The 25,747-nt window shown below is 44.1% G+C and overlaps 1 protein-coding gene across 12 annotated transcripts in view; it reads right to left on the bottom strand.

Annotated features, from left to right (window-relative positions):
- Positions 1-25,747, bottom strand: part of LOC119450401 (sialin) — a 106,260-nt gene that overhangs the window by 45,661 nt on the left and 34,852 nt on the right. The window contains exons 9-10 of one of the 12 annotated variants that reach the window (XR_007466430.1): positions 24,756-24,841; positions 7,478-22,465 (exon numbers count right to left, since the gene is read on the bottom strand). The exons of 7 other annotated variants lie outside the window; for them this stretch is intronic. Coding sequence is in view for 2 of the 5 variants with exons in the window: in XM_037713837.2 (XP_037569765.1) it covers positions 22,202-22,465; positions 24,756-24,841 (350 nt within the window). In the remaining 3 variants the exon portion in view is untranslated. Of the gene's footprint in view, positions 1-6,858; positions 22,466-24,755; positions 24,842-25,747 lie in introns of those variants that run through there. 4 more of the 12 variants (XR_007466429.1, XR_007466431.1, XM_037713837.2 and 1 more) reach the window with 4 other exon arrangements.

The raw sequence follows: 25,747 nt of genomic DNA, 5'->3' as shown, positions 1-25,747 counted from the left end.
TTCTGCGTGCTTCCCATAAATGTATGAGGCGGCTGTCTACCGCTGTTATATCCGATGTTGTAGCGATCTCCCTCGTTGATCTTCCGTGCGTTTCGCGTATTTGTTCCACCCAGGTTTCAATATCTTCTGTGAATATGAGCTGCTCTTGTTTATCTCGATATACAGTCCAGTCTGTAATGCAAGCCCTCCCTAGGGAGCGACGGATTTTTGGGGAATTGAGACCTATCGAGATAATGTTATGGTCACTACCCAAATTTTCCTCCAAATTTGTCCACCGGGTCTCCCCTGGATGGCTCGAGAAAGCTAGATCTGGGGTTGTATCCGCCGCTACACTGTTGCCTAAACGTGTGTAACAACCCGTTATTGTGATGAGTTCTAGCCCGTATCGATCTGTTGTCTCGACTAGTGATTTTCCCTTCACTGAGTCTTTGTTGTAACCCCAGGCGGAGTGTGGTGCATTGAAGTCACCAACCACTAGCAGCTTGTCTTTTCGCTCCATGTCTGATATTGCATAAATTATTAGGGTATCGAAGCATGGTGCTCGCTCTCTAGGAGCACTGTATATATTTACGATTACCGTCTTTGCTTTATTTCTTTTGCATGGCCACACCGTTAGTATTTGATGCTGTGTGTCGTGCTGTGGCATATACGTGACGCTGAGGGCCAGGTCTTTTCTCGCAAAGGTGGCGACCCTAGGATAATCAGGATTGGAATATGTCTCGTATCCCTTTAGTTTTTGTGTGATTTGCCCGATTTCTTGTAGGCATATAATGTCGGGTAGGACTGGCGCTGACTGTATATATTGTGCAAGGGCAGCATGTTTGTTACGTAACGTACGGCAATTCCACTGCCATACCTCAAGGTTTTCAGTGTTTCTATGTGTCGTGTTAGCCATGAATGGTACTATCGCTATCCGTCGTCTCTATCACTTTAGGGCGACGGCTAGGAGCTCCTGGGCTATCATTAATGCGTTTTCGTGTGGTTACTTTGATGGAACTTAGCGAGTCGTCTACGTGTCTCTTAAGAGCATGCAATTCTGCGAACATTATCTGTACTTGATGTGCGATTGTTTCCAGCTGCTTGCCCATGGGCTCTTCTGGTGTTGGTATGGGTTTAATAACCTGTGTTGTAGACGCTTCTTTTGTTTTGTTTGCGAGGTCGTGTATTGTTTGCTTAAGGGCAGCCATCTCTTTCTTCAATTCTGCCAGACTGGCTTTTAGTGATCGATTTTCTTCTATGAGTTTCTGATCCGCTACCGATTTGTGATTGGTCTGATGTTGCGCAGTGGGAGCTGCAACTTGTGCCCAGCTTACCTTTGGTGCCGCCATTTGTGGTTGGCCAATGGTTTCCCTGGACTGAGGGTGTTGAGGTGTTGCGTTCTTCAGCTTGGACTTCACTGGTCCCCGCCCGGTTTCTTGACGGTGTACTTCCGGAAAATTTTCCTGGTCGAAGGGAATGGATCCTTCCGTAGTATACCCTTGCTCTTCTTCCTCCGACTCGAACCACCTGTGTTTACTCTTGAGTCTACGTTCCTTTGATGGCATCCGTGCTTGGCGTCCTGACGATGGTTCTGGTCGGCGAACCTGTTTTAGACGCTTTCTGCAGCTTCGGTCCCCCGTTAGGTGGGCTTCACCACATGAGGCACACTTCGGGTTACATTCATGTCCGTCTGCAGGATCTTCCGTTCCACAAATCCTACACACACACAGTTCAGGTTGTGGGCACACATCAGTTCTGTGACCCACTCTTTGACATGTTTTGCAGACTTGCACTGTATTTCGAAACGGATAGCAGGCCATTTCGCCTCCCTCGTAGTACACATATCTTGGTACTAGGTTTCCGAAAAATACAATGACGGCACTCTTACTGTCCCCCAGCATTCGTGCGTGAGCGACTTCCACATTTAGCGTGCGCACTCTGATTTTCGATTTTAGGACGTCTGATGGCGTATGTGGGGTGAGTCCGTGGATTACCCCCCGAACTGCTCCGTCCCCCAGAGCTACATACGCTTTCACCGCATGGGGTTTTCCATTTATCTTGAGTGATGTAATCTGGCGCAATGTGTTTGCGACTTCCTTCTCTGGGGTTGAGACAATTACAATGTTCGATCCAGGCTTAATACGTAGCAGAAACTGCTCACCTTGGATCTTTTCATCGCAAGCCTCTATAATCGCACGGGCCATCACGGGAGTTGTAATTGCTCGAAGCGGGAGTCCTTGATGCGGTCTCACAATCACCTTGAAATCGTCCTTTGGTAAGGGTGGTAGTTTCTTCCCGTTGCGTCTCGGGCGAAACTTTGGCTTGTCTGCGTTCTTCGGAGAGTCGTTCTTCTGGTGCTCCTGTGCACGTTCTCTCCGTTGCATTTTTCTTTCCCTGATGGACACAACCGTGGTCCATCCCTCTTGGGCGTCTTGAATGCGTTTGTCGGTCGTATTCTCACCGTTGTTGATGGTGGACGGTGCTGGGCTTATCGCTGTTTTGGTGGTCATCGTCTGGTGCGGTCCGATGTCCGCAAAATCCATGCGCTCTTCTGTGTTGGAATCATGGCTGGTCGAGGCTCCCCCCACTGAGCCGCTTTTCGCACAACGCGCAGGAGTTTGAGACGCCATCTGCGTCGGCGTCGCGGCGGTGGCGGAGACGCAGCCGGCGTCGCGGCTGCCGCCGCTCGCTACTCGTCGGTAGGCTTACACAGGCTCACTTGTGGAGGTAGCAATCCCTTGGTCGTATTTCCGTGAAGAATGGTCCAAGGGCCAAAAAACTGGCCTCCCTGGCTGCCGCTTGACTTCCCGGAACGGATGAGGTGCACTTTTCGTAGGTTAGAAGAACTGGACCACACGAAAAACATAGAAATTGCGGAGCGTGATGCGAGTGCGTCCACACTCCTCAACGCCACCCCACTCTCTCTTAGCTTTATAAGCTGTATAAACTTGGACATGCAGCAGCACCGGCAACACGCAGAACTGTTGTCGACGCCGTCGGCGTTTAGCCCGCGTTCGCTCAAAATGCGTGCGGCGTTGGTGACTGTTGCCGGAGCCTCTGATTAAATAGGCACTTGGTGCCGCAGCTAAACGTCGCCTCCCTTCCCTCCCCCCCTCCCCCACGGCCTCTCGCGCATCGGAAGAAGGCGCGTTTGCTCTACATATATGTGATTGTAAAGGAGGAAAGAGACGCCTACTTCTGCAGCCCTTATGCCGTGCTCCCTTATGGGCTGCAGAATTAAGCGTCTCTTCCTTATGTATAATAAACACCTCCAGCCCTTAAGCGAGCACGGCGCAGAACGCGCGTTTGTTCTCCGCCGTGCGTTCACTCCCCGTGAAAGCGCGCGCCCCTCGCGCCCTTTCACTCGCACATACAGCGTTCGGCGCGCGGCGACGATTTCATATCCATTGACGCCATACGGAACCTCACGGCGACGGCGACGCCGACGGCAGAAATCTGCTTTTGAGTGTCCATATAATTGCTATCGCAATAAAAAGACAGCAAAGCTGATGGCCACCTAGCTAGTCCTGGCTTTTGGGCTAGGCTAAGCACTATCAAGTCATCCCCGGCATTTTCCGGAATTTATCGCGAAGCGCGGCCTCTTCTTCGGGAGTACGAACTATCATTGGGCGTCCCATGGCTTCTACTGATCGAGCGCCGCCGCGAGTTGCGAACACGCTTACATAGCTCTTGCCTCAAGGTCAGCGCATGCACAGATCCAATCGTTATCACGGCGCATGCGCAGATCTCGACGCGGCGGCGGAAAGCGGTTGCGCAGTCTCTCCGAGTTGCTGCCGACGCCGCCCGCGTTTCTCCGGCGCGAACGCGGGAAACGCGTTCGCAGTCGGCACATGCGCAGTACAGAGGCAGTAGGTTGCGCCAAGTGCTCTATACTCGCGGACAACTTTCTGTGGCAATGAAGGGAAAGCTACGGAGGCAAAGCGCGCACAAGTCAGAGCGCTTCTGAAAAGAGTCCCTCACTTAAATACAGGTTTGTTTAGGCTAGCGAAGAGAAAAAAAATGACAGCAGATCCACGAGGTGAATGATGATGAGTGGGCGAAGCTCTGGAGCGAATCATCGGATCTCCCGCTTAAGGGGACGCTAGCACAAACGCGTTAGAAACGTGCAGTACTCTCTAGTAAGGGGGAGCGGCCACAGCGTCTTACGCAGCCATTTACACATGCCGGAACGTGCACCGCGTTTGCCGACGCCATCACATGACTGCTGAGAGAGTATACCCCCCGTATTCATAAACGCTCCTCGACTTGAACTTGACTTGCCACCGCTTTGGGCAGCGCGTTCGAAACGCGTTGAAGGTAAGGTGGAGAGGCCACAGCGTCTTACACCAGCTTCTTACACGGGCCGTTAAGGGCAAGATATAGTCCGGCGTAACGCGCGCGCGCGGCCACGCGCGGCGCGGTTAAGCAACGCCGGCGAAAAGTGCACAATCTACAGTCCGGCGTCACGGCGTAGCCGGCGTGTCCAGCTGCGTCGGGCGCGCTTAGCGCCGCCGGCGCGGAGATAGAACACGTTCTATTTCACGCGGCTGCCGCTAGACCAGAATGCACTGCGCGCTGTAGGGGCAGCCAGGGCAGAAGGCAAAATGGCGGCTTGCGGCGCTCGTAGTGAAAGCGCGGCTGTGGTTTTCTCAACGTCCGTGGACGATGACAACGCAAGTGAGGATGTATACACATGTTTCGCTTCCGCTTTTGACTTAGCCGACGGACTAGCACTAGGAATGCGATCTTCTCTGGCTGTCAGGACAAGTTAACGTCATGCCGTGAAGGCAGTCAAACAGCACACGGAGCAAGACCTGTGTATAAGGTATTTTTTTGTGTTTGCGTATGTAAAAGATCACGATGTGCTTTCTTGTCGAACTTATGTTTATATTTTATGCATGACTGGCCCCTAGGCAACTATGTACGTTGGTTGTCTGAAATAAAGTGTCTTCTGTCAAAAAAAAAAAAAAAGCGCGCAACTCGGACGGCGCGGGCAGGCTGGCGTAGCATATCCACAGGCTGGCGTGGCTGACGTAGCATATCCGACTTCGCCTGTCGCGGCTGGCGCGCCGAAAACGCTGGACTATATCTTGGCCTTAACGCGCTAGCACAAACGCGTTAGAAACGCGCTAGAAACGCGGCCTTTCGTTAATGTTGGGTATTTATAGCCATCGTGGTGCGTTTGTCCATGTCCGCTTCGTGGCGTAGTGGGCTAACGCCGCGCGCTCGGAAACGAGGGGTCCCTGGTTCGATTCCGCGCTACGGACACAACTTCGGAATTTTTTTCTCAGACTGGTTACACACTACTACTACTACTACGACGGGGACGGAACGGGTGCCGCTATAAGGAGCTTCGCCCCTAAAACAGAAACACCGCATTAGCAACAGGTAACTAAGACAGAACACACAACTGAGTGTAAAAGTTTGCTTATTTTGCGGCTTTTCCCTTCCGCGTCCGAGCAAACGCGAAACGGTCGCACGTGGAAGCTGCGTCGATTCAGCGTCTGTTCCGAGCAACCAAAAGCACTGTCAAACGCTGCTGGACTACTTGGCGCGGTAACACATGTGCAGCAGCCACGCGCCCGTAGCTTTCCTTTCATTGCCACAGAAAGTTGTCCGCGAGTATAGCAGCTGCGGCGTCGCTGGTTGCCATGGCTACGGCGCGGCTGGCTTTCTGTGAAACACCATACTTCTTACGGGTAGCTTAAACAGCTTCGCTGTTAAAAAATAGTGACGTTTCACTTCGTGAACGCGGGTCACGATATGGACACTCCAGGCCGCGTTTCTGCCGTCGTGGTCGCCGAAATGTCCCGTATAAAGTTTAAGGGCGATAACATCGTCCCCGCGGGCCGTATGCAGTATGTGCTAGTGAAAGGGTGCGACGGTGAGCCGAATCGCGCACAAGGGAGGCAAGCGGGAAGGCAGCGCAGAAGGGAGCGGGGGTGGCTTGCACTCTGATAGCAACGGCGTAGTTTGCGCTGCGGCGCGCGCCGCATCTTGAAAGCGATCTACAGATGCGACGACTTCGGGATCGGTCGACTCGATCGCGGTCGGCTTGCCGCCGCTTGCGTTTCTGCTCCGTCCTTCTCGCACGGCGTTCCGCAACTCGATCACGAGAAGAAACCAGTACCTCCATAGCGCGCACACAACCCGTAGCAGCTGCCAGAGGAGGTCAACCCAGCACGCTCGCGTGGCCATAGCATCCAATCCGATTTTGAGGGCAGTTTTTCCGAAAATGTCGCACCGTTCTACAAGACGCACCGACGAGACATCCAGAAAAATATCGCGACTTATACACCGGAAAATGCGGTAATGCCTTGGATCTTTGCAGATGCGCCCATGTGAGATTGAAGCCCGTCAAGTGAATGGGATCGTGCCCGGCGCGGACCAACCATACGTCGTTTTACGCGAGCTTTGCGTAAGCCTGTGCCCATCCAGTGCTCTACGCGCGCTTCATCACATTACCGTGCGCTGGTCCCCATTCCCACCCACTTGATCACGTGACCTCCAACAATTTGGGCACGCGGGAGGACGGCGCGCATCAAGCCACTATCCTTCTCGGCTCTCCCACTCACCCACACCATACAGGCACGCAATAGCATCGCACTTGGACCTTATATGAAGCCTCGCGGCGACGCCGACGGCAAACATTTGTCAGGAGTGTCCATATAATTGCTTTTGCAGTAATATAAAATTACGCTCATTGCCTTTCTTATCTCAACGTACAAGAAAGCTGTAGTCCAATTTCACCACAACGATTCCTATTGCAGTTCCTGCCAGGCAAGAAGCGGTGCTGATCTTTTGTATACACGTTTGTAATACACTTGCAACATTGGGTTATGCAACCACACTAGCCTGCAAAAAATAAGGATGTCAACATTTGTCAGCAAACAACGGCAGCATTTTAATGAGGCAGACAGTCATACATAGTGCACATACACAAACAACTAACAACAGGTGAGCAACAAGAAAGGGAAACACAAATACAGACCTTTGCATCTAAAAAATTCAATCAGAATGTGCAGTCAAGCCCATTGCTGCGGTGTATAGGCAAGTGGTTTGTTCTCTAGGGATAGTGTGAAACCATCTAGCTCTGCAGTAGAACTGCTGTCAAAAGGCAGACTTCTCTCTGCCTGCCAACACAGTGCATTAACACTGCTTCTATGTGCATGTGAAGCTGGAGCATCTCCAAAGCACAATCCACGTGCTTGTGCACCCTCTTTAACAATGGACCTCGCAGCATTTTGAAACGCAAATGTCTCCCATTTCATGAAACGAAAGACAAAGTTGTGCATTATTTTTCCTGTGGAATGCAATTGTGTTACAGCACAGGCAACTTCTGCACAACCTCACATACATAAAACAACTGCTGGCTTGCAGATCCGAACAATTAAGATAGTGCCAAGATAGTGTAGGTGCATGCTGACCATCAGTGGGCCTCGATATCTACATATACCCCTACAGAGGGTGAATTGTAATTTAATTGATTTTATTGAACATTTCACTTCATACCAAAGCGTATCCAAACGATATTGAATATAGATTGTGTTCCAACTGACTCCATAAGAACAAACTTTTGACACTTAAAATCCATTTTGTAAGTATGCAAATGCAGTGCCTCTGATGCCATACAGTCTGCAACGAACCACACAGCTCTTTCTGCAAGCCAACTCAGGAACAAGTCTGCAGCAAATACAAGGTGGGTACCCACTTCAAGAAACCAGAGCAACAGAAATGAAAGTTAGCACATGTACAAGCTAGGGAGCTAGAAAGCAATGCAGTATGTCACAAATGGTGTGAGAAACCACACATGCAGTGGCTAAGAATGAAAATAGGGCCATAACAAGCTGCCACTTGCTAATTAGTGAGAAGTCTCAGTGGGGTTGCAATGAAACACCTACAGGATTTAAAGTTCACCACTCTCAAACTTGGCAACAAATGCAAGCCACACAGACAATTTTCACAACAATTCTAGATAACTTCGTTGGAACTTCTCCACAGGATACAACTTGCAAGACACTTGTGCTATATACTTCATTCGCATATGTACAGATCAAAATTGTGCATATGTAGGGGAATTCCATATATATGTATATATAGTATATCTAGGCCATATATATATAAACACACAACATATACCGTTCTTAAAGCTTTTGATGCTGCTGTGTGCATGACCAGACCTGACATCAGGCTGCAAACTGAGGTCCCTTGTAGAACTTTTGTTGCTCCAAAACCCCGGAGATTAAAAGAAACTGCCTCTCCCCATTCACCTGAACATTGGGAGCTCTGGAAATGCAAGTAAGCCTGCCAGTAACAGATGTCACTTGCTAAGTTGCTTTAGAACATCTGATGAAAACTGTTCCCAGTTTCTAATTAAATCTGCACTTTTCTTTCCTAGCTCTCCCTTTCAATTTCTGACCTTACACAAGCATGGCTTTCCGTTCATATTTATAGCATGCTTGCAAACTTGAGCTTATACAACCAACACACTTTCAACTTCCCTCAACTTCTAAGTTCTAGCAAAACATGAATCCATGCACTGCACTCAAATCGACCTAAACATGATCAATTAAAAAGAAAGTCAAAGCACCAGTGATTGTTCATCACGTTAATTAGCAGACCTGAAAGGTACTTGATCAGTGTTTATAATAGTATTAATGCCAAAACCCTAGAAACGCGCGTGTTCTAGAGATGACACTGAAACCATGACAGCTGCTCCTATTCTTGGAAGGGTCAGCACTGCCTGTCGTATTAAATGTAGCCGAACAGCGGCGGTAAAGACATGGCATTGAAGTTACTATGGCAACCAGGCATAACAATGTATCAGGCATTCAAATAAGAAGCTCACTTCGTCATTCTCATCAAAGTGTTACCTAATGAAATGTTTTCAGTAATTTCCAATAGTCGAGCAGTTATTTATTCAGGCTTAACTATACCACTAAAAAAGGAACACAGTCGACATTAATCTTCACATGATATTAAATTTAACCACATGCCTTTGCATTTTTGCCACAGAAGAAACTTGAGCTCTTGTTGACTGTGATCATACTTAGCCAGACTTGCAGGTAACAAATTACATATAATTAATTACTTGTAATCAATGACATCAATCTTGTAATTTAACAATTACATTGTTTACTTTATAATGCTTACTGTAATTTGACCACTTTTTTTTCAGTAACCAATTAAATGTAACCAGTTATATTTTTGACGAAACAAGCTAAAACAGGCAACATAGCTTTGAGCACTTCGATTTGGAGGGAACTACAATGTTTAAATGAATGAAAATATGTACATGGGTTACAGCTCCTATCCACAATCAGCATACTGCAGCTACGTCTCGATCACATGAACGTGGCAAGCTTGCAGATTTGCAGACCTCTCTTGGAAGTCTGACCTTGTGACTTTTTCTCTTATAATAAATCTCTCGCTTTCTCTCTCCTGCAAGTACTTTTAAGTGGCCTTTACAGGGTGGTAAGACCTGCTGCTCAATTCTTATCCACTTAGTGCAGTCTATGACTTCTCTGATATAGACAGAAGCGCTTGGCCATTAAATGCATATCTTTCTATCTGTTTTATATATACATGACTTATATACCCGTATTAATGTGTAAGCATTCTTTGCCAAGTACCCCAGCCAAATCTGCCCATCCCGTGACACCTTATGTCTGCAAAATAAATGCGTAATTGGTCAAGTTGATACATGTAATCGTTATAATAGTGTAATAGTAGATGATCAGTAACATTAGAAAAAAAAAACAACACAAAAATACTTCTGAACGGGATTCGAACCATAATCGCAGCATGGCAGGCAGATGTCTGTGTGAGCAACATTACATTCATGGGAGTGAAAGTTCCTTTGGCCTCAGTTTACATCACACCCGGTTCAAGTCAATTAAGAGGTTTCTCTCCATTTCTTTAGTTTCCTAGTCCTACAGTAACGTGTAATCATTCTTTGGCATTTGTTATAATAGTGTAATAGTAGATGATTGGTGGCGCTAGAAAAAAAAAACTAGTAACGCTGAAAAACTAGTAACGCTGCCATTGCCACATCAAGGTCGGAACAAAAAAGGCAAATATAAAGCAGTTAACACATGTAATCGTTATAACAGTGTAATAGTACATGATTGGTAGCGATGGGTAAACATGCATAAGTTAGCTAAATAAGTAAGGAAAAGCGAAGTAGCAGCCAAGCCAACGAATGCTTACGCACTAGTAGACAATTCTCAAAATTTCTGTAGCATTTTTCTTTGATTGTAACACACAAACAATATTTTAGGGCTGAACAGTATGCAGTGTTATATTAAATTACATTACACATTTGGCCAACTTTTCAAGGAGCGTGAACGTTTGTTAGCGTTCATTACAATTACATAGTCATTTAAGTCTAAATGTTAAAAGAACGAAGGGTGCCGAGAGGAAGTCTACCAGATCTTGGCCGACAAATTCAAACGACACTTCCATACAGCGATGGCCGCTTTGAACATTGATGCCAGGGAATCACTTATGGACACTTTTTTAGTTTTTCACTGGTCCTATCGGGAGCGCCTTCCCCTAGCCCCACTAACAATGAAGTGCTGCACTTCATACAGGACCCAGACCTGAGCATCATGATATTGAGTAACCACCATCTTATGAGCAAAGTGTTTACTACGCTACAACACAGCCCTTCTGTCCAGCATGCACATCGGGCAAGTTTTCTATGTTCCTGTCTTCACAAGAAAACGCAAAAAGATTACTGAAGAAAATTTTGAAAAGCAATTCTTAATGAAGATGAATGTTTGAAAGGCTGCAGAGGATGCACTTAAATAGCCAGGCCAGCTCATTCTTTTTTGCTCTATTTGTGCAATGTTAATAAAAGCTGAGTGAAAAGTAATGTTAAAGCAATCTACATTACTTTTCAGTAATGAATCAACCACTTCCATGGGCCAGTAACTGGTAACTGTAATCAATTACATTTTTGAAAAAAGTAATTGTAATTGTAATCGGTTACGTTTTTCCTGTAGTCTGTAGCTAGCACATGCTACGACCAGCTTCCTCTTAAAATTGCCGAAGGTATTTTCTTACAACCCTTGCCTACTGCACAAGAATGCTCAAAGCACGATTCGCGAGTCTAAATTAAACTGTTAGTTTTAATATAAAGATACTCAATATAGTAAGGCAATATTATCAATGCAATATCAACTAGTCTTTTCCATAAAGGCTATTAATGACAGCAATTTGAATGGAAACATTCTTCCGTGATGAATGCATAGATCCTACAGTTAAGCTGTAAGTACATATCCATTGGCCACAGGACTCTTCGACTACTAACCAATTAAAAAAAAGAAACTCATCACGAGTACAGTAGTCTTCCGACAGCAACTGTTCCTTGCTCAAATGCGACCTAATTTATTTTGTGGAACACCTTTCACAGCTCAACTGTCACAAAAGAAGAGACAAAGGAAAGACGGCTGACAACACACCAGTCGCATCTTCGATATATGCCCAGATATACTCCATATGCCTGGGAAGAGGTCAGTGCTCCATTTACAAGAAGCTATGCTAGGAACTAAAATTACAGTATTTGTTGACGTATTGCACCAAAAACCATGACATTGACTTCTAAGACTTAACTCATTACATGCAGATGTCCCAAAAAGTGTGACCCAAGCTCAACAAATTACATTCTGTTCACTTTATTGAGAGTAAAACGGGCCATTTACATTGTATGAGCTCTAGCAATGAGCTTCATGCTTTGTTTTCACTGTTCACCTGCCTATTTCAAAATGAACACAAGTGGAAGAGAATGTCACATGAATGCCTTTTACATCCTTTGTGTGTATTTTGCGGCTATGTGTGGTGTATAGGGATCAAGGGGTCAGTGATGTGCCATTCACATGAACCATTATGTTAAGTACAATGTGACTGCACATACTAGGATGTTAAATCCACATGCTTCCTTACACTGTTGCCCATGGCGGCAAAATGTGATCTAACCTCTATCCAAGAGGCACTTTATAATTTCATGTTTATTTTGTGTTGTTTCTTAGTAAACAGTTTTCACAGCACTGTGCTCTTATCTAAACACTCTACCTCCTGCTAGTGCCATCACATCCTTCGTTTTGAACATTACGAGCTTTACTTTAGCAGCTGGTCATGCACCCATTACTTCAACAACCGCATTACCACATCAATGTGAAAGTCCCACAACATTAAAGCACACTATCTTTTAACAGCCATGTTGCCGAAAAGAAGATACTAGTACATGGAACATAAAAATGATTCTATTCAGTGCTCTCACCTTGTTTTAATGTTTGAGATTTGGAGAAAAAAATGGTGCTTATTTCAAGTTGATGTATTCATTATGCAAGAAAATAATGCAAGGTCCCTTGGATGAATCAACTAGAATATGCTGTGGTGACATGACAATTTGCTAGAGAATGGCTGACGAAGATGATGAACACTGCGTAAGACCGGCACATGATTAGAACACCTAGAGGTCCTGGCCCAAGCAGCTCCTGGGACCATCGGCACCACAACTGGCCAGTTCCAATAAACCGTGGCTGTGGCGGCAGCCTCTTCAGTCCACCTCCACAATACTACAGTGTTGTCCTGGCAGCAATACTGCTACATTGGGATAAAGATTGTTACTGCAGAACTCTTACACCATTCATTGTGCGGCCTTAAACATCATCATCTTTGTCAGAACGTTTAACATTCACTGCAGCCACAAAGGGCTCTCTCCAAGGTTTCCAATTACTTCTGCTATGCGTCAACTGAATACATCCTATGCCAGCAAATATCCTAACCTCATCATTCAATCTCTGCCACCTTGTTCTGCATTTCCACTACCTTGGGACACATCAGTTTAAATATAAATATGAGTGGAGTTATCTGGCTTTGATGGTTGTTTTAAGTGAACCGTTCTACGCTAAACGTCTGTATAGGATAAGCACACAATGAGAAAACAACCTTTTAACATGCAAGGGGCTGTACGTGTGTATGCCTGGGCAAAGCATCCTTAAAGAGTCTTTTCCCCATTCTGATACTTTCTCGCACTCATTGATGCAATATACTATACATCTAGCACTTTGCCTGACCTCAGGCACTGAAAGGAACAGCTTGAGAGGATTTGGCAGTTTTACAGTAGAAAAGGTAATACATACTCATTCCCTCAAAGTATTTTCACATTTGGCCAGTATACTGTAGAAATGCTTTTGTTCAGGGTGCATGGATTCACTACCAACATCTTAACTTGACCTGCACCGCCAGTAACACCCCTATGCTATGGGTCACCTTTTATTTCCTGTGTTACATACTGGCCAATTTGCAGCAGAGGCCCTTCTCCAGGCCGTCAAAATGCAGATTCTAAGAAAGGGTTGTAATACGCTATTGCACTACTTCCCAAACCCCACCCGCCCTTGACCCACCAGAGATACAAAACAGTCTGCCGCAGCCCCCAACTGCTCCAGCAATGTTGCCAGGAGGCAATATCATGCTAAATAGATCTATTTTTCAATCGTATCAATTGTTATAGCACTATAGCTACTACACAGCACAAAGTTGCAGAGCCAAGATGCCCCTTTCAAAGCACAGAGATACACCCTCGATAGGTGAACAGGTAACAAAATGTTGATTCTGTACATGGTTGCACTAGGAAACACATGCATTCGCAAGCTTCTAACCGTGTTCTAGCATTGGAATTGCGTGTGTCATGCCCTTCTGTCTTTTCAGCAATAATGGAGCACTACAGAATGTATACAGACTGTTAAATTACCCTAGCAGAAATCCCTTACAGAATTACCCCTTACAGAATTACAGAGATTGCCCTTAAAAAGTTCTTCCAACAGGTTGCCTGCCAGAAATGATCTGCACACTTGGAAGTGATGCATAAACAGTCATAAACAGTAAGACACAGTAAATGTAGGTGTCATGGGCTTGCCACACAACCGTTATAGTACTATCGGCATTCATGCTGTCATAACTGATGAAAGAAGACAATTTCCACTCAATAAACGCAGACACCTAACAGCAGCATGTAACATAATACTAGCATGCAACGTACTGCATCAAAATTGTAGTGTGCGTGCAGTTCACTTACAAAATACTAAGCAATGTGTCAAGATGTGCAATAAGCTCCAGCAGCATCTGACACCATGCGCTTGCAAGACACATTTCTTAGAAATAATAAAAACAGCATGCCAATACTCTTTACAGCTTACCAAAGAAAAAAACAAAAACACAAAAGTTATTTTTTCAGCTTTATCACAGAAATTAAAAGCATGACACATAAAAAAAATGATGAAGTTATAAGTAACAATAAGGTGTGTTACCATGCAATTCTAAGTCATTTACAAAGTAAAATAAGTGGGGCGTGCATGCAACAATTGCTTGTAAAGTATACAACATAATCAAAGACATGAGAATGTGGTAAATATCACTAAATACATGCTAATATTGGATAAAAAGACAAAATCATATTAATATATGATTGCCACAGCAACATTGGTCATGAAATAGTTGTACTTTGAGTACAGGATTTTGACCCGTCGAAAAAGCATGTATGAAAATATGCTCCAACTTCTTCAACGAGGCTGTAGATTCAACACCACACAGTCACTCTCTTGTTGTTAATTCAGTGGAAAGCTACATGCGCCTAATTTGACAATGCCAGTTGCACATCTACTGGAAGTTCCTGGCAAACATGCATGTGTCACAAAACATAAGCCCCCTAAGCAACAAGTGCATGATGCTTTGTCAAGTGGTCCATAGTGAAGTATCCTAACAGTGAGTGACTTTTACTTACGCACTTCATTTTTGTGACGTCACAAAATCTGCAGATTAAATATTCGGGCCTCTTATGTAGCTAGGTTACGAGTATTTTTACAACACAAGACTTTCAATGTTACATATTATTCAACTTAAACACCAACTACACTAGATTACACATTTTCCCACAAGTTTGACATGGAGCAACTTAAACAGTGGCACAACAGAAAACAATGAATTGCACATGAGGTACAAGGAGCATTCTCATTATTCGTAAAAAAGCATATGCAAGCAATAAACAATGTAACCTTTCTAAAAAGTAAACACTCCTGGTAAAATCTCTGAGTAAAGATGCATAAGAAGAGAAGAGAAAAAAAAAAGCACACTAGGAACTGCAATGGTTGTGCATTTAAACAACTGGCATGCCTTAACTGAGAGGTGAAGGTTCTAGAAAAGTTGAGCCCCATGATGCTAGATGATTAAAATGACAAAATCTTAACACAGCCTGAAGATAACCCAGAGACAAACAGATCATAGTTTCAAGCATTAATGATAGCATACTGCAAAAACTGTGAACATGCCACACACTTTTCAGTACCGAGATAAGCAATGCAACAGCTCTCAAGCTTTTGAAATATTTGCCACATCATGTCAACACAGCTCCAGAGCATGGACGTTTTGCATCCCCATTCTATTCCATCAAGAATGACAGCTGCGGCCAACGAACAATCAAATCTTTCAACATCAACCATATAAAACTAACTGGCTGAAACTTCTCAATACAGCTGGGCACACAGTTACAGTGGAATGTTGTGCATATGAAAACAATGCTTGACCTTGAAGCTAAGTCAGCTTGACAGGAACGAGAAGCCTGGTCAGACAAAGCCCACCAAAGTTCTGATTCAGCCAAGTATAAGCTAACTACTTCAAGTGCTGTTGTGAAACAGGTTCATTCTGGGGTTTTCCCTTGCTATTCTGGCTGACAGTCTGACTGTGGCCACACACTGCTGCAAACAAACACTCTTATCATTTTGTTCTGCACACATTTCAAACCTATGCTATTCAAACCGTGTAATATTACATAACACATGCAACGTTTTCTTGTGGCACCAGTAGCCTGCTATGATGAGCGCTGAAGACTACAGATGTGCAAACAAGAGCTTCTCTAAATGGTACATTTTGCACACAGTAAGTTGTACAGAATTTGACAATTCTGCCACAGTTATAACAGTAATGCAGCCAGAGCAGAAAGATAGATGCTCAGTAACACTAACAGGCTGTTACAGCAGGAATTACAACTAACGACACAATAGTAATAATCTAATACAGCTACGTATAATCATTACAGCTGTTCTCACAGACAACCATTTCGTGGCCATGATGGCTGTGTTGATGAAGTTATGGGGGAGGTGGTTCTGCACATTAATTACTGCACAAATTAGTTCGGATGACTTGGCTGCCACCTTCGATGCCTCCAACTTTGTGTAGCTTATTTACTTTAATAGACAGCCACCATTAAATCAGCATAAATGTCACAGACCATTTGATTCACCTGTTGTGACCACCATTTGTTGCAGAAACACGTCACGTCTCAGAGGCAATTCTGAGTTGGCTGGCAGGCCAACAGACGAAGAACGGTTGCCAGGGGAAGTGGAAGCCATTTTGGTTTTAGAAGATGCATAAAATGTGTGAAGGTATCACATGTGACAAAACTCAGAAGACCCAACAAAAATATTAAATAATATGTCTTACCAACTCACAAATACTAAGTCTCTTTTCATATTTCCACACTGCATGCTGTGGTCAGTAAAACAATTATGTTTTGAATTCCTCACGTTGGAAGATGTAAATGAAATTATAGTGCTTTTCTAAGCAGCAGTAGTACATGTGAACTTTGGTTCTGTGGTTTGCCTTTGCAGCCAGAAAAAGTTGTCTGAGACTATACCTAACTGAAACTTCCCTTCAGATGAGACAGTCTAGATACTTGAAATAAAATCTCCCTTAACAATTTATGTTGCAGAGAGGTAGCTAGAATCCACAGTTGATACACAAGTACACTGACAATTCAGAGGACTGCTGAATCCTTCGCTATGCACAAACACTTACACATGCAAATTTTGTGTACAGAATAATGCAGAAAGATTTGTGTACAACACTAAGATGGTAGGAACTTGACATTGGTGACATTTTCAGCAGTCCCTTAAGGTGGACATATAGGTGTGGGGCAGGGCACAACAACAAGAACATCACAAAATAAACGCAACATTTAAAGCAGACTAGATATTGCACACTGCCACTGTTTAGAAATAACTCAGGAAAGAGTGATGACGACACAGAGTGCCTATAGCAACACTAGTACTTATGATTGCACTGTACAGCCTTCAGGGTAGTAAGAAATAGGGTAGTAAGTAATGACTTCTGAAAGCCTGGTGAATGTAGTGTCATATCCAGGCTTTAGATTTTAACAAAATTGGCCACAGCAGAACATTCGTATTAGGAACCTCTTTTCTTGAATCAACAGCAAATATTTCAAATGAAATTAGACAGTACTAGTACTTACAATTGTACTGTACAGCCCTCAGGGTACTAAGAAATTTGACTTCTGCATACCTGGTGAATGTAGAGCCCATATCCAGGTCTTGAATTTTAATAAAATTGGCCGCAGCAGAACATTCACATTAGGACCTTTTTTTTAATCACCAGTAAATGTTCTAAATAAAATTAGACAGTACTTAAGTTGCCCCCCACATTTTAAGTTAGACAAGCTCAAAATGATACCCGACTACACTACAGTACTGCCACGCAGCATGACATTATACCGTGTGGCAACACAGGTGAAACAAATACTACAACTCAGACACGACTGGGTGATTTATAAAGCTGGGTTATGCCTGAGGGGAATTTTAGGGTGCCTTAGAGTGATAAAAGCTAGGTGCACTATTCAGAGGATTGTCAGAGCACTGACTATCCAAATGTGCACAAGATGAGATGTGCATTTCGTTGCAGATTCTGATAGAAAAGTGGCGAGAAAGCCACGGTAAAATGGTTCTGGAAGAAAATGAATTGGATGTAAGGAAACTGCAAAGTCAATTAATTAAATCAACTAGCATTTGAGGTATAAGGTTAAGGACAAGAAGAGAAAGGTACATAGCGGGAGAATGGCTAGCAATAGTTTACTTAGCTGCACCGTGCAGATTGCAGAGAAACAGATGCCACAGAAACAGCATGCATTAACCCTTTTTCCATGAAACCTTCCTCACTGATTCAAAAGCATGCTGTGACATGAGTTGTGTACCACTTTCTCACGGGGAGCTATTGGAAGATCTTACCCATTAAACATAACTGCACACTTCTGCACTAAACAAATGCCCATCCACCATATGCAAAGCCATCAAAGGCAGGCTATTTCATTACGCGTGCAATTAAATGCCTGAGTGTGACCTGCAATAACTTAGAAGAATTAAGAACAAACCTGAACAATAAAATTATGCATAAGTATGTGTGCCTCAGGAAAGGACACAGGAGAAGATAGGGTTGCCATGGTCCCTTGCCTCATATGGCTTTGATAGAAGCACAACATTTTTCAGAAATGAGTGACCACCTTGCTCAGTTATTGGCCAAGCCAACAGACAATCATAGCCTTCAGTGTTGGCTTTCACTGTCTGTTGGGCTTATTTGGCGATTTTTTTGACTAAATACTGTGTCTCTGAGAGTTCATAAATTGCTGCATGACTAGCGCAACAGAGAGCGAGAGACAAGTTGGTTTAATGGAATGTCCTGAAGCAATGCCTGGGCTGCGAGGGACTTCATAGTGAGGGGTGCTAGGCTGGTATTTTCAAATTATTATTATTGGGGATAGGATCATTTTCGTGATATTTCACGTGACTCAGCACCGGACGTGTATGGGTTCCTGGCACTGTCCGAGAAGTGCAGATGGCTGTAGATGCCAACACATCTGTTGCCGAGTCACGTAAAATTTTGTGAAAGTAATCGTTAAAGAATACCGCCCTTGGATTAGTAATGAATGCCTACGATTATATAAACGAGCATTTTTTACAACACGTCAAAATCTTATAAGCGGGTGCCATGGCTGGGAATCAAACCTGCAAATTGGTGGTCCACAGCAGCACAATACAGCTACTAAGTCACCAAAGCAGGTAACGTGAAAGAAACAAAGAAAAGGGCAGCATCATGCAAACTGAGACCTGCATCCCACTAAAAACTGCACATGCGATATTTACTACATTAAAGTGCTACATGCCGACAACTTGCAGTCGAGTATACTGCTATTTCATCAAACGTTCCACGGTTAGAAGGCGTCTTTCATTAAATCTGGCACACATCTATGTCCTCACTGCAAGTGCATTGAAGTCATTGCTATCAAAGCCACTTCTCTCAATTTAAGCCTGTAAGTCATGTATCGTAAACTTGTGCAGTGCATAGAAAAACATGGGATGATATAATGTAGCAATTGCTTCTACTCATTTCCATTTTCTTTCTTATCATCCACCGTTCACAACCGGCTGATCTCGACGATAAAACGGGAGGAGCACAGCTCTGACCACTGAATAAGTGTGACAAGGAATAGAATTGGAATAGAATCGTTGCATTGTCCCAGGCTTGTCATGCCAAACGAGAATGTGACAGCACATAAAATCAGTGTTGTTTGCTCTACATGTCATACGCAAGCCAATTCCAACTAGTATCACAGGGCATCTCTAAGGATACACTGTATCCGAAGCCAAAATAAACTCTGCCCAGTACAGCAGCAGGATTTTATCATCATGTGCCATGAACTAGGATCCCATTTTCTTCAAGAATTGAAGCTCACTTTGCATAACAAGTCTGTGGTGCGTGTCAATCGCACAAGCCACACTTCAAGGATGTCAGTTTGGATAGAATCTATCGTGAGCTTACAACTACTATTTCTCTTAGATATTTTGTCGCTTTGTGGTACATGTCCTTACAACATTTGTTTGCATAGCTTGTGAACACTTTTAGACTCAAACTTCCAGACCATCGCACATCATATATGTTTTGTGCGAACTTCAAAACAAAAAATGAATATCCATTACATATTAGCTTCCCTGCGCTGTGGGTTTATCCTATATAGTATTTTGAGAATATGCTGCCACAGCAAAATCAGCATATGCTCAGGATAGCATGCATGTTTAGATATCAGTCAGAAGTCTGTTGTGAATGTGCAGTGGTCAAGGCTACTCAAGCAAACAAAAACATTGTGCCTTGCATAGTTTCTGCCTAAAGAATCATCCATACATGACTGGGTGTTGTGTGAGCAAAAAAAAAAAGTTTATATGCTACAGTAAAATTGGGTCTTCAAGAGTGAGACTGCAAAGGCAGTGGCACCTAAAAACTCCAGCTCCTGAATGAATATGCATCAAGATTATGCACTAAAGTACTCGTTACACACGAATAATTCAAAAATCAGTTACTGGCCTAGGGAATTGCTCCCAAGGTGATTAAAAGGGCTCAGGGGCATTAAGCATTCACTAATACCACTCGCAGTTTCCTTAACAAAGCTGGAAACTTTGGAATGTTACCTGATGAAAATGAAGAGTCTGGAGGCATAAACAAAGGGCCACAAACCTGAGGTAGGTATCGCATGCAAGTATAAAGCATAGAGTTACAGCAGCAAGTATCAGTAGCCTTCTACATAAGATCAACAAGATAGTGCATTGTGTCTTGGGTATAAATATGGTTCGCACAACAAGTCTGGTAGCACACTCAGAAAGTTAAGTGCCATAGGTAAATTGCATACAGTCGAACCCAAATATAAAGAACTTGGTAATTCTGCATGTTGCACACACTAAACTAACTGAAATACCTTCCACATAACGAACTAGTCATTGGATATATCAAACTTGGGGAATCCACTGCCAGCGCCATAATGTTGATGGCACGGCATGAAGGAGAGCTGTCATCAATGTTTTTTCTTTCTTGCTTTTTTTTGCTTTTGCTTTTTCAGGCATGCGCGTGAGAATGCTCAAAAATGTGTCAGAAGTGTATCAGAAGCCCTGCCAAAGATTTTCCTTTTCGATGACACAGCTTGGTAAGGGGCTTGGTGCAGCAGGCTAAGCGTAGTTTTGCTTTCAATAAATTGAATTCCTTCCTTGCTTCTTTTCTCCACTGGAGAACATAAATTTGTACATAATGAACACATCACAGAAGTTTGCTAAAATTTGTTATAGGTGAATTTTGGTGTATCAAATTGCCTGGTATAACAAACTACTCTTAGTGCATAAGCCAGTTCGTTATAACCTGGTTTGACTGTATGGAGGTGTGTTTACATTTTGGAACATGTTTATGCTCCAAACTCACCATGACTTGGCAAAACGTTAAAGCAACAACGACAGACTTATCGATCATGTTGGGCGTCTCAAAGAGAGAACAGTGGCTATGGGAGGTGCTGCAGTGGAGGGATCCAGATCAATTTTAATTGCTTGCGCATTCTTTAACATATACACAAAGCAAGATACATTAGTGTTTTTGCATGCCATCCTCATAATGCAGCTACAGCGGCCAAGGTTCGAACATGCAGCCCCATGCTCAATATCAGAATACCACAGCCACTGCGCAACCATGCAATATGATAAAGCTACAAGCTAAATGAGTTAATGAGACCACAGTAGTTGGCAATATGGCTGCCATAGTACTATGGCTGCAGTGTGCCATGTGCCAGACTGAAGCACAATAATGATTTACCTAATGTAATGCACCAAATTTACCTAATTATAGTGTATCTTACCTAATAATAATGTCCCAAAGCTAAATCTGGGCTATGAGACACTCTGCAAGAAGAGGGACCCTAATAAATCAAATGGGGATGTTTAATGTGCACACAAATTTCAATACACAAGTGTTCTTGCATGCTGCCTTCGCAGGAACACACAGGCCTACAGTCTTGAACCCACAGCCTTGGGCTCTGTCATAAGGATGCCATAACCACAGATCCACTGTGGCAGATGCAAGACTAAAGCAGGAGATGGCTTTGGGCTCCATGCATATAGCTGCTTTAGCACTCCTGGCAAGGAGCGCTCCTTAAGCGGCTATGTTTAACACTATGTAACCAAAGTGGATGTAAGCAACCTTTGAGATTCAGTGACTATAACCATCCACACAGTGTCTAGCAGCTGTCTCGTAAGCCAGGCACCCACATGCTCAACCTCGTTATCTTAAAATATTAAGCTGGCGCCCTAAAGCAATCTAACCCAAGTGACTTAAGTCAAGCATTTCATAGAAGCACATTAGCTTGAGGGCAGCTAAAGGCAAAAATGCTTTCACATATGTTAGCTCTCTCTCTAAAAAAGATTAATTTGTGTCAGTTACGTTAAAATGTGAGGGCCTTTGTTCTGCCTAGGTTGCGAGGTTCCGGGATGCAGCCTTTTCCCGTTTGCCAAGTTATGGTGAGACGGAGACAACACAATCGCTCCATCAGCAGTGACCGAGCACATCAATATGCTTCAGTAGGAAAAGCATCATCAGACTTTGGACTGTCGGGTGTGCCGTCGTCGTGCGTGGCCTGGTAAGGAGTGTCGGCCGACAGGTTTCCTGTCCCCAGAGTTCCCAGAGGCCCAGCAAAGTTGCCACCGCACGTCTGCGCATACAGCCCCCAGGGCTGGAGCTCGGCTGATCCGAAGAGCATGAAGACGAGGCCCGCAAAGACGTACACACCAGAAGCGACGTAGAACACGATGCTCCACTGCGCGATTGTCTCCTGCAGAAGTCCCGTGCAAGACAATAGCATTGCAAATTAGCGCTATCTGGGCAGTATGCCTCTGATCAACGTTCTAGTCCTTTTATTTTTATTTTTTGGCCAACAGACAGCCAACAGCTGCCTTTGTCGCACGCTGCACTAATCTGGTTTACTCTCTGTCCCATTGCATTGAAACGCTTCCCTCACTGCCTGTTTCCACCTTTCAGCAAAGATTAAGAAATGTAAAAGCTGTAGGTATGTCGTTTAGTGCGCCATCAGTCAGAAGCACAGCATGGGACAGGTGGGTCTAGCTATGTTTTTATCTTTGTACCGTATATCTTTGCTAAAACAAAACACGAGCAACACACTGAAAAAGTGAGCCAGAACAAACCTCTCCACTGCATCACCTCTGAACGGGGTCAGCACATACAGCTACACAAGATTGGACACACTGCATTGCCATTACCTGTAATCTGTAACCTGTAAAAAAGTGCACCACTGCAGCAATCACCTCCCACTGCACTGCAGTGCATAAGACAGTCATTAACCAGCAACAGGGTAAGGAAGGTTAAGTGATACTAGTAGCATACAGTAGCACTTCCGTTAATTCGACTTCGGTTATTTCGAGTCATTGGTTAATCTCCGATCCCGGCCAGAGACCCCGGCCGGCACCCATGCATTTCTATGGGTGCAAACTTTCCTTATTTCAATCTTAAAATTGGCCTTTGCTGGATAAGTTGAACTTCAACAGTCAGCAAGCACACACCTAAACCCTATGGTGACCCCAATAGCGACCCCTTCAGTGGCAGTGTCTGCCTCGGCAGAGTTTATGGGACAGTGAATGTGCTGAACACATGTAATCTCCCATCGAAAATGCCCATTTTCGGTCGGCCCTAGGAAGATTTTCCAGCAATAATCATAGCTCACAATGTCAAATTACAGAATTTACCAGATTCTAGCAAGTGTCTTTTATTTTAAAGATAATTGAGCCAAAAGTTGCCTGCGTGGTACACGATACTAAAACCGCCTTCAAAGTGTTCATGTTTCACCGCATCACACAATTGTATTGCGGCAAAACTGACTTTAATAACATGCAGCAAAGCTGACTTTAGAAAACCCATCCGCCACTGACACATATTTGATTCTTGCGCATTTGTAAAGCTAGAAACTCGGGTGCGGGTTAGATTTCTACTTTGTTTAGGACCTTTAATATTATTTCTACATTTGATTTCTTTTTTGGACACACTGAAAGTGGCCGTGCGTGAGAGTCAGTGGCGTGTTACAATCAGGGAAAATACTGCCAAATGAATCATTGGTGTGTTTTCTCGTTTTTTCTGCATCTTGCTTAATTCAACCCGCCGGATAATTCAATCAGTATTGTCGGTTCCATCAGGGTCGAATTACCAGAAGTCGACTATATTCTGCTGAAATTATTTCACGGTTATTGGCCAATGCAGCAAGGCGGTTGCCATTATTTACAGTGCATGATTCGCAAATAATTTTTGCTGCCACAAGAAGATAAATGCTAGTTGGACAATGCACTTTCAGTCACAGAGCCAGAGAGAGAGAGAAAGGATGTCTAGAAAGGCAGGGAAGTTAACTAAGTTAACTAGAGGGACTTCCGGTTGGCTACCCTGCATGGGGGGAAGGGGTAGAGAGATAAAAAGAGAAAGATAGTGTAAGGGGGAGAGGGAGAGAGAAAGAGCGATGAGCATAAACCACGTACACTATAGAGCAGTAGGGGGCAGCATTGTTAAAGTCTATTGTGAAGACCCGTAGATGGCAGGAATCTTCGTAGCGCAAATAAAGCCTTCTGCGCACAGGTTTTTTTGGACACACTGGCCTAGAGCTTTTAGTTATGATAGTGGACGGTTGCCCAGTTGGTCCAGCACTCTGCACATCACTTGCCTCTCGGCACTATAGAGCGCGCAGACACGGATAATATGTGCAAGCGTCTCATCACAGCTGCATGTGTCGCACGTGGGGCTGTTGGCCATTCCAATGAGGAAGGCATAAGAGCTTGTAAATGCGATGCCTAGCCACAGATGGTACAGCATAAGTCTGTTCACGTCGTGGTACATGCGGAGTCAACGAATGCAAACGACACATGGTGAGAACGTTTCAGTCCCACAGGGGCAATGTACTTTTACGCAACATCAATAGCAGCCCAGCCACAGCGTCTGTTCGCGAAAGCTTAATCAAAACGCATTGGTAAAAAAGAAACATTGCCCGAGCACCGGAGTTCCTTACTCTTCAAGTGTCAGGTAATGGCAAAATGTACACCACTCGTAACACTGAGGACGGGACTCACATTGTTGTTTGTCAAGCTCCCAACTGCGAGAGGTGCCAGGAACCCAGCGAAGTTAGCAAAGGCATTTGTCATTCCCATCAGAGTACCTGCAAGTGGGAATATACATGTGCTTTTGCAGCAAAGCAGTTACTTCGACTAGAAGTGCAATAAACCGTAAACGTAATGAGAGACATATAAACACAGAAGCATAGGCACAAATAGGTAGCTAATCCGAAGACCCAAACGTTGCAGCATGCTGAAATTGGCAGTAAATATGAACAGCGATATAAGTGGTGTGTGGACAAAGTTGTAAACATGGGGGCAAATTAGGATTAATTGCGCAATGTTTTGTTACTTTCAGTAATTGCTTGCCTTGGCCCATTTTGAGGCTCTGGAAAGCTGCTGCAAGATAACCGCTGGGTGTGTCATGTAGAAACCTTGTACGAACAGAGTATGTTCTTTCGAGAATGTGCCGGTGAAATTTGAAAGTTGTAGAATGAATGAGAGGTTCACAAGATAATGTTTTAATTGTACTGATTTCAATGTGCCTCGGTGCTTGTCAGGAGTCCAAAATGCTTGCTGTAAAAGAACAACTGAGTTGCATCAGAAAACGAGCAACAGTACAAGACACTGGACATAAGAAGGTGACGGACGTTGTGTCCTGTGTCTTGCGCTATCGCTCGTTTTTTGATGCAACATGCACCGACGAGTCCAAGTTAACACTTTATTGAACTATTGCGTGCATTTGGCTGATAATTTGCAGGGATAGAGTGTATGCATGGATAAACATGCTAGTAAGACCTCAGTTGAGCAGCAATTTGTAAAGCTAAAATATTTCAATAAATTGCTGAGTATGGACTTTTTATGCTTTGAAGCATGTGTCAAATATTTCCTTTTTCTTTTTCAGAGTTCAGAAATGTTAGTATATATTGTTCATAGTGTTTAAATACAGTGTTTCTAAATGAAGACCTGGGAACTCTACACCCCAAAAAGCTACTGGAAAGCCTCAGACA

The sequence above is a fragment of the Dermacentor silvarum genome, chromosome 4, assembly GCF_013339745.2.
Source record: "Dermacentor silvarum isolate Dsil-2018 chromosome 4, BIME_Dsil_1.4, whole genome shotgun sequence".
Classification (NCBI taxonomy): domain Eukaryota; kingdom Metazoa; phylum Arthropoda; class Arachnida; order Ixodida; family Ixodidae; genus Dermacentor; species Dermacentor silvarum.
The sequence above is the reverse complement of the archived record's forward strand: the minus strand, read 5'-3'. Positions and strand labels throughout refer to the sequence as shown.